Source organism: Mustela nivalis, assembly GCF_964662115.1.
Source record: "Mustela nivalis genome assembly, chromosome: 19".
NCBI classification, from domain to species: Eukaryota; Metazoa; Chordata; class Mammalia; order Carnivora; family Mustelidae; genus Mustela; species Mustela nivalis.
The window spans coordinates 29,639,243-29,652,676 of record NC_139038.1 but is presented as its reverse complement, the minus strand read 5'-3'; the positions used below and the strand labels follow the sequence as shown (position 1 = coordinate 29,652,676).

The following is a 13,434-nucleotide window of genomic DNA, read 5'->3' as shown; positions in this document are numbered from 1 at the left end:
AACCCTGAGCTGAAATGGAGAGTCATACCCCCAACCGACTGAGCCACCCAGGTGCCCCAAGCCAACCTTTCCTTTCATTTCATCCCTCTTTGCTAAGAGCTACAGTCCCCGCATTCTTCTTCTTTTTTTTTTTTAAGATTTTATTTATTCACTTGACAGAGAGAGATCACAAGTAAGCAGAGAGGCAGGCAGAGAGAGAGGAAGGGAAGCAGGCTCCCAGCTGAGCAGAGAGCCCGATGCGGGACTTGATCCCAGGACCCCGAGATCATGACCTGAGCCTAAGGCAGCGGCTTAACCCAGTGAGCCACCCAGGAGCCCCCAGTCCCCACGTTCTAAGTAAGCTTTTTCTGGTGCCCATGATCCTTGGCTGAGAGCTGCCTTGGACTTGAGTCTACAGGACGCGTCCAGATCCCTCCCTGTGTTCCAACAGCATCTCGGTCTGCAGAAGGTGTGGTTCGCACACTCAAGATCAAAGGACCAGCTGAGGGGCTCACTCTGCAAGAAAGGCTGCCGCTGGCTGAGGCCTGAGGGGCCTTCCTCACCCTGGGGGCGCTCCTACAGCCTCCCTCCGCAGACCCCTCGGACACAGTGGCTCTGAGCCTCCTTGGCAAGGTGGACCAGCTCCTTGCTGAGGCCGCCTGCGCAGAAGGACAGGTGCAGGGCAGATGGGGTGGGTGAGCAGGTGGGCCCCACCCCCACCCAAGCCTGCCTGGCAGCCTGCACCCTGCCGTCACGTCTACACCAGCGCCCCACGCGGGGTTCTACTCATCACCCCCATAGCCGCATGGCTAAGACGTCAGGGCCCTAGAGCAGGAGCCCCGCTCGGCTGCTTCCCAGATGTGCGTCTCTCCTCCTCGTCTATAAATCAGAGCAGGGGACCAGGCCTGTTTATTACTCCAACAGTACTGTACTGTAATATTTAGTAAGTGGTCATGTTAGTACAGGAGTGTTGTGTCAATTACGTCTTAAACGGCTCAGGAAGTAAAACTGATACTGGAGGGGGTCGGGGACTCTGTGGCTTCTAGCACCCGCCGGTGGCATGTCGTGGGGCTGACTCAGGGACACGGGATCCCGGCGTGATGGGAAGAGGAGCAGTAGAGACAACGTGTTCAGGAAGACGAGGGTCCCAACTCGGGCGACACTCCAGCCACCCAGCCGTGGGTCAGAGGCGTGAACCTGCAGAAAGCAGGAAGTATGTTCCTCACGCACCCACTTCTTTTTCATCAGATCACCAGGTTTCTAGGACAGTAATGACAGCGGCGGGAAGACGGGTAACACCAGCAGCACTGTTCGTACTGGGCATGCCCCAGGAACCAGACCCCGTGTCACAGTACTGCCTTATCCCGCCGGATCCCCCAGGAACACCGGAGTCTTTACCATGCCCGCTCCTCAGCTCTGCGACCTCAACAAGGGACCCCAGGCTAGACGTCGGGTTGCCTGTGCAGAGGCTGTGCTGACACAGAGCACAGCTGCTGACAGACCGTAACAGCAACACTGAACCTGAGCCACAGCTCCCAAAAACCTCGTTCAGATCTTCCCCTTTTCAGGAAAAAGCCGCTTTGTGTGGTGTCTGTGATGTGGCATCTGGGAGGGAGGGAGGCTATAGCCTCAACGGAGAGACAGGCACAGACCATGAGGCCCGACCCAGGCAGGGTGGCCCTGCTGGAGGTTCCTGGGCGAGACAGCATCGCACCTGCCTTTGGACGTGACCCCTTCTACCTGGGCAATGTTCCTGCAGGGACCTCCCCACCTGACCACCCACTGTGCACAAAAGAGCGCCCCTCGGAAAAGAAACAGCTGCGAGAAGTTCTTTCCTCTCCTCTTACGTGTCTGTAATGGACCCAGAGCCAGAGAGCGTCTGTGTGCTGGTCTCCTCTCTTAGGTGGCACCCAGGGTCACGGGCTCCTCGGCGTTGTGCCAAGGGGCAGAGCCCCACATCTGCCCTAGGAGGCTTGCCCAAAGGGGAATCATTCTTCCATTTCCCAGTGAATCGTCCACATGCAAACATTTCTGTTAAGTCAAATTAAAACAACAACAACAACAACAACAACAAACTATAAAACTAAAGCAATTTCTAGCTTACTTTAAAGAAGAGTATTCTAGACCCTCACTTAGATCATTGGCCATACGGGAGCAAATGCCTCTGAAACACAAGCAAGTTCAGAAATACCTGAATAGTATAGGAAGTCAGAGTGTTTAGCTAAATGAGGGCTATTTCAATTTTACAAAGGAATCCCACTGCTCATTTTAAAGTGACACTAATTGCTATTTTTAAAACATGACCTAAAAAGAGAAGATGTTAATATTGTGATTTTGTAAACGTAAACAGTCACTGCGGTTTCCTGTGCGCTGGGCCTCCTTTTTGCAATGTCGCAATGGGAGTGTCCAGCGGGACTGGTATTTTCAGTGGGAGGGTGGTGTCTCTGATACTGGCGGGGCGGGGTGGGGGGGACCCTCTGCCTGTCCCGCTCCCCCCCACCCTCAGTGCCCCGCCCAGGGCCCGTGCTCCGCGTGCAACGGGTAAATGTTGACTTAACTCTGGGAACCGGCAGCACACACTAACACGCGCCAGATTCTCGGTTTATAAATATTTACAATCAGGACTTGATTTCGCCTTTAATGAGCCCAACTGTTAAGGATACCTCCGAAGTGAGAAACTGAATCCATCGCTTCCCGCCAGATGCAGCTTCGGCAGTTGGTCTTTTATCTGGCTTCGCGGGGAGGGAGGCACAGGCATCGACTGAATGGTGAGAACAGCTCGTTTTTACCATGGACTGGTCAAATGGGAAAACAGACCCAGCCTGGGAACATGAGCTCGGGACCAAATGGAAATTGAAGAGGGTGAATCTCTTCAAGCAGAGAGCCTCCCAGCAACTCCGGAGTCGACGGATGCTTCAAGGAGAGTTTATGAGGTCTCGCTTGAGAGTTGGTTGAAAAACAATGACTGAGATAGCGTTTCAAAATGCATCTTAAACAGAGGGCATTGGGGGGCGTTGGGGTGGCTCAGCTGTTGAGCATGGGACTCTTGATTTCGGCTCAGGTCGTGATCTCACAGTCGTGAGATCGAGTTCTGCGTCGAGCTCTGCGCTTAGCACAGTCTACTTGAGATTCTCTCTCTCTCTCCTTCCACCCCTCCCTCTGCTCAAGGGCTTGAGCTTTGTCTCTCTTACTCTCTCAATAAATTAAAAAAAAAATCTTCAAACAGAGGGCATCGTAAGACAACCGCCACTGTCTCGCAGATGCACTGGCTAGCTTCAGAAAGCCGGACTGCAGTTATGCCCTCACTGGTGTGTTTCCCAACACACGATCTCGCGTGCTCTGTGCTTTAGAAAACGTAATGAGGAGTCAAACGCTGTCACCAAATTCTGCAGGAATTTTCCATCTAGTTGAGCGCTCGCCCCCTTTTAAACTAGTACCCTCTTTTGATACAACTAAAAATAACGTGTATTCCTCATCCGCGCTGAAAAATCTCAGACTCCTTGAGACACAGTCTGTCTCCCAGCACATCCCAGGAGCTAAGAGATGTTCTGTCTGGCTTCACTTCCTGCGGTTTGCTAACTCCTTTCTTTCTCAACTTATAAACTCCCGTTAGTGGACATGCCTCCCTTTGCTTGGAAATTCTGGCACATCCCCTTTCGAGAAGAAACTGCCCCTCCTGCCGTCGCCCCGGGGTGGAGAAGGGCTTCTGGGAGGAGAAAGCCAGACCCGCGTAAAGCAGATCTGCCTGCCCTGGGCTCGTGATCTGACAACGGGGTCATCTAACGACCACCAACCCTGCCCGGAGCAAACCCCACGTCCCCGCCTCACTGTGTCTGCTTCTCACACCAACCCTAGGAGGCTGGGACCCAGATGCCCCACGGAACAAGCGAGAAAACTACGGCAGAGAGATGTGGAGCAGCTTCTGCGAGGTCCCTGGCTGGGGAAGCGGCACCAAGGGATCTGAACCAGGTCTGCCTGAAGCCCAGGCCTGCCTGCGCCGTGCTGTGACAGGGCCTCAGCCCGCCCGCCCGCCCGCCCGCATGTCCCCCTGCGCCACGACTTCTGCCTCGCCCACAGGCTGCCAGTGCTATCGCTTCCTGAGTATTTTTCCTCGACTTGAAGAGCTACTTACATTTTTTTTCTAACGTGTATAGAAAATAGATCTTAGGGTGAGATTTTAAGTATTAGATTCTAAGCGCCCCCTTACCCCTTCCACCCCCTATCCCCACGCCGTGTCGTGGGCCTCCAGGGGAACGTGCTTCTCCCAGGCCAACCCTCTACTGAGGAGCCCGAGGCTTGCGCTGGGCAGAGCCCTCAGTAAGTCAGGCAGCTGCCGCCGTGGGGTCACCGGGAGCTGGAGGGAGACACACGCACAGTGTGGACAGGGTTTCAGGGGAGGGCACAGGCGTTGCATGGCAACAGGAAGACTTCTCTAAGCCAAGGGCAGGAAAAGTCGGGTCTGCGGACCCACGCCTGCTTTTGTAAAGAGTTTTGCTGGAACACAGCCATGCCGGTTTGCTTACGTGTGTCTGTAACTGCCTCCGCCTTCCAATGGCAGAGCTCAACGGTCGCTACGGGGCCTACCGCCCACCCTGTTCACTGTGTGACCCTTCGCTGAAAACGGTTACCGACCACCGCTCCTAGGTGATACGTCTCCTATCCAAAAGCCAGTTGGCAATCACCAATCCACAGGTAATCCAGACCTTACCAATGATTCTGCTGGTAAGTATGTAAATCAAATTTAATTCCATCCCACTTAACCAACATTTATTTATTGCTGGGGCTACTACACGACAGTCTTGGCAAGGGGCTGGGCTCACAGAGGCCAAGGAAGCTGGGGCTGTGTCTCTTAGAGGAATCAGGATATAAACAAATAATTTCAATACAACTCAGTGAGACATTAGAGTAGGACCTGAGGTTTTATTTTTCCTATAAAGTGGACCCTGAAAACCTGACCTTTTTGTTCTTTTAAACTTTGACATTCTAAAACCATAACCATGGGCTCTTTCTCTCTAGTTGTTTTTTGTTTTTCAGCATCAATACTGGAGATGAAGCTATTTCTGTGAAATTACTCATTAACTTTTATAGGAAAGATCAACTTACTGGAAGTTACCGTAATTGCCAGATTCGCTCTGGGCTCCCGACTACAGGGTTCTCATCTCTGTGTTGAGAATGAAAAAAGGAAAAGGTATCGAGATGTCAAGGGAGATGGGGTCCATTAAAGAGCCAGACTTTTGTTTTTCAAGACTGAGTTTTTAAATCGGAATCTGTATTAACTGGGTCACATATTAACCTTTTGCTGAAAGAGGCTTGAGGGACAAGAGACAATGGCCAGGTTCAGCCACGGTTTCATTATCTACTGTCTTTGCAACTCAACCCGGTATCAGGTGAATGAAGGGGAAAACCAATTTCTACATCCCGTGGATGTGATGACATTGATTATCCTCAGGCAGAGGAAAGGAAGAGCGACAAGAAGGGTACAGCATCTGCGCGCCTGTCCCGCCCTGATAGCTGCGTCCGTTGACGACCCACGATGCCTTTGTAGCACACAAACAGTTTCTCACCGAGCTTCACAAGCGAAAACAGAATGCGTCTGTTTCTAGGGAAACCTGACCAGGGAAGTGCACAGGCTCCGATTCACAGAATGTGTCCCCGTGCACAGAGCGGCCCGTTTGTATGGTAACACCCTCCTCCTCATTCACCCCCTCCCGTTTGAAAAATTAATGCAACAATGAGAGATGATTGTTGATGCTCGTTATTAAATCATTTATTCATCCCACACGATGATTCAGAATTATTCATGAAGCTTGCTGGAAGGAAGCTGGGTTTTACCTCCACGGTGGTTTGTGGAGGGAGGTACTCTTTAAAAGGATATTTTATAACAACACAATTACCATAATTAAAAGCTACCCTGCTATTCTGATGAGCTTTTGACATATTTCTGAGCGCTGGCATTTTAGCACGAGGAGGTAAATGAGACCGGAGCAGGACTAGGGACGAACAGAGCTGCGGGGGGAGAAGCTGGAGGCAACACAAAGCCGCGGCGTCACCCGATTTTATCTTGGTCCTTTACTAATGAATTTTACAGAATGTCACTGGAACTTTTGGCTTTCCCAAACGAGTCCGAGAATTACAATCTGTCACCCGAGGAACCGCCTGCATTACGGAGTTGTGGGTGCGCATATCCCCGACAGCCCACCTACCCCTGCTGCCAAAGCAAGCAGGTCGCTCAGCCTGCCACCGAGCCGGTCCACATCTGGTCTCCGATCTCTTCCCAATGTTGCCCTTGGTTCGTTCTGGGTCTGAAAGGCCAGAGAGCAACACGCCTGGTTTGAGAAGCCACTAAAACTGAAAGGCGACAGCAGAAAGAGCACCCATCTCTCTGCTACAGCCTGGTTAAGCAGGCTCAGAGGAAGATCCTGAGGCCAGAGACCGAGAGGATGCCCTCTCCTACGTGAAGGTGCGTGGTGGGTACAGAAGGGGGCTGCATGGGAAGAGAGAACAGGCTGCTGTGTGACCTGGACAGCCAGCACGCAGATCAGGGCAGAGGCACACAAGTGGCTTTACCCACGAACGAGGGGCTTGGATGCTGCGGGACCTGGGAGTGTACCCTGGAAAACTTGGCCTGGGAGCCCCGAGTGCGAACCTGGTCTGGTGCTGCATCGATAAAAGGGCCGTGTCAGTCCCTCACTCGCTCCACAAACACCGATGCGGCTGCTGATGAGCGAAGGCCCGAGCCAGGTGTCCTGAACGCAGAGCTGACCACAGCAGCAGCCCCACGCTCCAGGGGCCGAGCCTAGCGGGAGACTGAGATGGGTCTACGCGAACAAGTCGGCCGGGATCAGGGGAAGCTGAGGAAGAACCGGGTGGGGCTGCGGCCCCCTCCTACAGAAGGTGCTGGAGTTCAGTAGCCAGGCTAGGTGAAATGGAGGAGGTGGAGACCAGGGGGAGAGTGAGAGCCTGGCCTCGTCCTGGTGGTTGGGGGAGGACCCCAGAAGGGAGGGGCATCATGGAGCTGCCGTGATGGCCCAGAAGGTGGCCCCAAGAAGCAGACAGTCCCGAGAGATGTTAAAGGCATTAGAAATACCCGAGTATCCTGGGCAAGGAGGCCCTCCTGGAGATGGCTCAGCCAGTGTTCCGGAGCCTGGTGCCAGCGAGAGCCGCATGAGACCGCCAGTTCCTCCTCTCTGTCTCACGCTGAGCAAGCGAGCTCCCAATCATTGCTTGGCTTCCCAGGCCACTCAGCCCATCGGAAGAGACTCTGCCCCTGGGGCTGAGGGGAGGGTCCCAGTCTCACTCCAATCAATCCCTGGGCCTCTGGGTGGTGGAGATCCATCCGTGGGCTGAGCCCACCTCCCAAGACACAGGCCAGCTCTGGATGTGCAGACGAACCTGTCCTGAGCCTGACGGGGAGGGGGCTGGTGCATCCCAGACACAAGCCCAGGTCCCTGGTGGGCGGGCAGCGGGCATCCCCCGAGGGGCTGCCCTGTTAGGGCTGTGGGCTCTCTCTTTGTATGGGTCTACAGGTCTCCGTAACTGGTGGTGCCTGTGGGCTGCATCTGCTCCTCCGACGAGGGGAAGCCCAGAACCACATGCCACTCGAGAAGGTGGCGGGCAAGAGCCAAGAACAAAGAGCAGTCACGGGGATGGCATCTGCGTCACTTAACATTTGATATGAAAGGACTCATTTCATTGGCATTAAATGTTCTCTCTGGCATTATTCTGTGACAGCTAGTCTCCACGGTGGCACTGACGCCATCCTGACACTTTATTTCCTTGTCATCGAAACAGTTTTGTGCACCAGCTCAAGCATGGCACGAAATTTCAAAGACCTCAATAGAAGTTTCCCAACTTCATCTCCACGGAACAGCTGGAAAATGTCTCCAATTATGCGAGCTTTTTGTAAAATGTCTTAAAAATACAAAAGGGCCTATTGTACATTTCACAAGTAAACGCAAACACATTGAACGCTCGAAGATGAAAAGAAGAGTGTCAAGACTTTTTTTTTTTAAATGAACGCTTGCTACCAGGTTGGGCCACCATCTCCCTCTCCCTATCTCCTAACAAATAAACGGATGTATTTAAATGTTAGAAGCGTATCAGGAAGTACACTCTGGAAAGATCTGAAAGGAGGCACTAAAACAAAAACAAGAGACACAACAGTTGTCAGAAATGGGATCCTGCCAAGTCAGTGGCCCTGCAGGGAGTCAGCTGAGAAAGACCCATCTCTCAACAGCAACATGGTGGGGCAGCCAGGAAGGGAGCTGGAGGGCGTGCAGACCGGTACGCCATCGTGTGTGTGTGTGTGTGTGTGTGCGCGCGCATGTGTGTGTGCACACGCTTGTGTCCACATGTGATTAGCTGATAACTGACAGTGGGTTAAACTCCTGGCTTTGGAGGAGAATTCAGTCCCCATCCCGGGAAAACCAAGGAGGCACCTCCAGGACCTGCACGTCCCGGGACCTCGCAGGGTTACAGCCAACACTGGTGGAAAGCCCAGCTCTTAAACATCACCTGCCGTTGACCGAATGCCTACTTCCCAGAGGTATGAGAACAGATGCCCCTGGCATTAGCCCTTCTCCCGGGGCCAGTACACAGCAGTCAGACCCCCGCTACCCTCCGTTAACTGCATACCCGCAGGACCTCACCCTCGGCTGCCAGCAGCTGCTACAACTTCACTACTTGGTAGGCCAGGGGCTACTGTAATGATCTGTAGGCCCCCCTCCCTGAACGCTAATGACCACTCTACATGAGAGCCCCTACTGCTACTCCCACTTTACAGGTGAGTACACTGAGGCTGGGAGGGCCAGGCAGCTTGCCCAAGACCACACTGTCTGTGGGGGGCGGGGCTGGGGACAGAAACCAGTTGGGTCCAAATCCCCATCTTCTCTACCCTTCGCCAGGCTGCAGGAGGTGGAAGAAGGATCTGGAAGCCTCCCCTCCAGACGGCCCTCCCAGCCAACCCCTGGGGCCCCGGGTCTCTACCTGCTCTGGTGAGCTTGTTGGCCACCTCCTTCCGCACGGACTTGGTGAGGTTGAAGTAGTCGTCGTCCTCGTCGATGCTGCGGAGGAAGAGCGGGATGTGCTGGAAGACGATGGCGTGCTGGCAGTGGCGCCGGCCTGCGACGCGCAGCTGCTGGTCCAGCCACTGGTCCTGCGCCTGCTTCAGGGCGGGGCATCGGGAGGCATCGTACCAGAACTGGGAGTTGAGGACCAGGAACAGGACGCCCCCGACCCAGAAGCTGAAATAGTCGTCCCCCCAGGTCCGCTGGAACTCTGCCACGGTCTCGGGCGTGGGGGTGTTGCCCACGTCGTGGTTGCCGCTGACCAGCACCAGCGGGATGTCCCGGTCCACGCGCGCCAGCACCCGCTGCAGGTCCGCGGTCTGCTCCTTCCGCCAGGGCATCCCTGCAAGAGGGAGGGTCACAGCTGAGACGGCCGGGGCCACCCCTGTGCTCACCGACGTGAGGTAAGAGAGCACAGTCTGGAAACACACTGCACCCGTGCGCGGAAACTGCAAACGGCAGCTGTGCGTTAAAAGTTAATGAGTAACGTCGGTGGGAGCCTCTGTCTGTCCCCCTTCCCTCAGGATGCCTTGGAAATTCAGTGTCCGAGTGGCCATCTGACCTGGCGGTACTGCCCGAGTGGTAGTTCGTAGTTACTCTAACACTAAATGTCAGCGAGGCTTCCTTTCTTTTATGCAGATGAAAAATAAACACACAGTTGCCACTTTTTTGTCCCATCTCAGTGGGTCACCATACGCACCTCTATCGTGTATGGACCCAGCTGTGAACACCAGTCCCAAACCAACTGCTATTACAGTCATTCTTTTTTTTTTTTTTTTAAAGATTTTATTTATTTATTTGACAGAGATCACAAGTAGGCAGAGAGGCAGGCAGAGAGAGAGAAGGAAGCAGGCTCCCTACTGAGCAGACAGCCCGATGCGGGGCTTGATCTCAGGACCCTGGAATCATGACCTGAGCCGAAGGCAGAGGCTTAACCCACTGAGCCACCCAGGTGCCTCTATTCTGACCACACCTATGGCCTTGCTGACCGTGTGAGCACCCTTATGGGGAAAATTCTTAGAATCTGAAGGGCCAGATCAACTGGCACATGCACCTTGCCACATCTCCCCCGCCCCGGCCCACACAGGGGAAGAGGTACTTTGTATTCCAGTAACGGGGTATAAAAATGCAAGGGCTCCATGTCTTAATATTGAGTGTGTCTCCCCACCCCCCCCCCCACACTCCAGACACCCAGGCTTCAGTATGGAGATAACGTATTAAAACTTGAATGGATGGGATCTGAAACGACCACTTCAATTCCAAATCTGGTTTTTTGGCCTTTGTTTTGCTTTTTGAGCTCCTCTGCGCTAATTTACCCAACAAATACTTATCGGGTCCTGACTACGTCTAAGGCACTGATTTCGTTACTGGGGCGAGCGGCAAGCCAGACACACAGACCCTTCCCTCCCAGGCGGGGAGTCAGATAACCGACCCATCCAGCAAACGAGAGCAGTATCAGTCCGTATCTGTCAGTATCAGTCCGTATCTGTCCGTATCCGATGCTCACGGAGCATTACTGACAAACGCAAGGTAGGGAAATGACAGAACTGCTGCACCACGTCGGTCCCGGGAACACGCTCCACGTTAGGCACAGACGTCACAAGGAAAAGGACGAGAGGGGAGAGCAGCCCCGCTTCCCTCGGGAGGATGAAAACTCACCTGAAAAACCTTGCCATGAGCAGACGAACATTACACCTAACAGTCCGCGTCCGCCACGGAATGTAGAAGACGACAAAAAAGGTCCTTACGGAGCAACTGCAGTAAGGAGGAAGACCTAACGCAGACGGGCATTCAGTCGAGATGGTCATAAAACAGGCGGGCATGAAGCAGGAACGGGCAGAACCAACTCAGGAAAGAAACAGAGGAGAGAGGCAAAACCCTTTCAGAACTTACAACTGGAAGCAGCCAGCAGTGGCCAGATCTCCTTTCCAGCCAAGTCTCTGCCCTTCTCTGTTCTTCTAAATGGCCCGTGGGAGCCTGTAGAGAAATGTGCATTCTCTGATGTACCCGTGCACCTCCCCTCCCTCCCGCCTGTGTACAGTGCGCTCAGGTCTCCTGTGTCACGTGTCCTTGCTCATGGCCTTCTGACCCGGGTCCGTTTCAGGGAGCCCTGTGAGTCCCCACTGTAACTGTGAACAGATCCATTTCTCCTTGTAATGATGCCAAGGTTGGTGTGCATTTTACAAAGGATGCCAAGGTTGGTGTGCATTTTACTTTTCGCTGTGGTATGAGGTAAGAGGTCAGAATTTCCCTATCTCACTGAAATAGTTTTATAATTCATTCTGATAAAATAAATAAATAAAAAGAAAAGAAAGAGGTATATCTACACTGATACTCTAGAAAAATCATTAGTATACTAAGTTGAAGAGGTAAGACATGGAGGAAAAAAACCACATGTAAATTTTTAAAAGGCTTATAGATATTCATCTACTGTGAATAAAACTTCTCCAAACACAAATGGTAACTCTGGTTAAGTCTGGGAAACAGGAGAGAGGGGGATTCCACATTCAGTTTAAAACCCTTTATACGACATTTTTAAAGTTCCTTCCTTCCTTTTTCCAAACTTATATAAGATTTCCATTTTTTAAAAAAGATTTTATTTATTTATTTGTCAGAGACAGAGAGTGCACAAGCAGGCAGAGAAGCAGACGGGGCAGAGAGAGAAGCAGGCTCCCTGCCAAGCAAGGAACCTGAGGTAGGACTTGATCCCAGCACCCTGGGATCATGACCTGAGCCGAAGGCAGTGGCTTAACCGACTGAGCCACCCAGGTATCCCTATTTCCATTATTTTTAAAGGGGATTTCTTGGTGTTTTTTGGTTTGTTTGTTTATTTTTTTTTTAAAGATTTTATTTATTTATTTGACAGAGAGAAATCACAAGTAGGTAGAGAGGCAGGCAGAGAGAGAGAGAGGGAGGCAGGCTCCCTGCTGAGCAGAGAGCCCGATGCGGGACTCGATCCCAGGACCCTGAGATCATGACCTGAGCCGAAGGCAGCGGCTTAACCACTGAGCCACCCAGGCGCCCGGTTTGTTTGTTTAAAAGGGGGCTTTTAGCCTCAAGCTCCCGAGGTTTAAAGAAGATTCGGGAGGTCAGTCAAGAAGCTGCATTTTCAAGTGATCCCAGTATCTCAGATGAGTGGAATCTGGAAAAGGTGTCTGCCGGCTGACTCAGGAAGAGCACCTGAGGCTCCGGAGAGGCAGGGCAGGTCTGGCCTGGCACCAGGAACCAGGACTCGCTTCCCCACTGGTGCTGGCCATTTGCCCACCTCCAGCGTCCACCTCCTCGCTGGTCTGGGACGGCCCAGACTGTGGGTATCTGTGTTGACTTATCTTATCCCCTCTAAGACCCCCTGGCTAGGTCTTTTCCCATGTCAACAAACAGGGAGGATGAATTCTTTATGGCCTTGAGCATGATAAACCATTTTAAAGGGACTCCATAAACCAAGGTTAATTCATCACTACTTTCCTTAACCAGTGTTCTAAAAACCCCCAAGTTGCCACCAATGTTCCCGTCTTTCCATTCATATCTACTTGGGAGCAGCCAACACTAACCTGGCACTTTCCATGGGCAGCACTGTTCTAAGAGCTGTACCCATATTAATCGGTCTGACAGCCAGTGGGGGCGTCAGGATTTGAACTCAATGTTCCAGCTCTGACTGCTGCCTCTCAATCCAGTGTCCTGGCCCCAAACTAAGGTCCTAGCTTCCTGGGTGACTCCTCTCAGCTGTCCTGATCCACAGGACATGGGCTTACAACACACTGGGGTGCACGGCGTATCCCATTCCTGATTTTCAAAGGGCATTTTACCATGAGGCTTCCTATACTGACTGAGCAGACATAAAGAACGTCCAATTAGTTAATGACCATCTAGAAAAAGCATCTTAAAAGAAAGGCTTACTCAGAACTCAGAAAGGAGACCTTGTCCACAAGCAAGCTACAGGGTAGAATTGTGAATTACACACAGTAATAGGATGTTTGTTTCCAAACTTCAGAGGGATCCTGCTTTGGAGGAAATCACAAATATCCCCCAATAACCTGTTTAAAAAAAAAAAAAAAAGATGAAACCCATGGCTTTGCTAGGGACCCTCAGTCAAATATCAGCCTCTCTTTTGAGGCTTTTCTAGGACCTTCTGAACCCCCCCACGTGGAGGCATGGTGTGGAGGGGGAGTCTAGGACACTGGGGCTTGGTCCTTGCCTCTTGCGCCTTACAGGCCATGCGACCTTGGTGAGTCCCTTAGTTCCTCTGAGCCTCGGTCTCCTCATGCGTGCAATAAGATGATAGGCTCCATATCTCAGAGGGCAACTGTCAGGATTCATACCAAGATAATGATTTCCAGAGTTCGGTATGAACAGGAATGCAAAAATGTTAGCTGTCTTCCCTCCACCCCCA

The 13,434-nt window shown here is 52.4% G+C and overlaps 1 protein-coding gene across 5 annotated transcripts in view; it reads right to left on the bottom strand.

Annotated features, from left to right (window-relative positions):
* The window catches only part of CPPED1 (calcineurin like phosphoesterase domain containing 1), a 102,227-nt gene that overhangs the window by 25,248 nt on the left and 63,545 nt on the right, over window positions 1-13,434 (bottom strand). For 3 of the 5 annotated variants that reach the window (XM_082713894.1, XM_082713893.1, XM_082713895.1), the window contains one exon: window positions 8,965-9,387. The exons of 1 other annotated variant lie outside the window; for it this stretch is intronic. In XM_082713894.1, coding sequence (XP_082570020.1) covers window positions 8,965-9,387 — 423 coding nt within the window. Of the gene's footprint in view, window positions 1-8,964; window positions 9,388-10,937; window positions 11,206-13,434 lie in introns of those variants that run through there. One more of the 5 variants, XM_082713896.1, reaches the window with a different exon arrangement.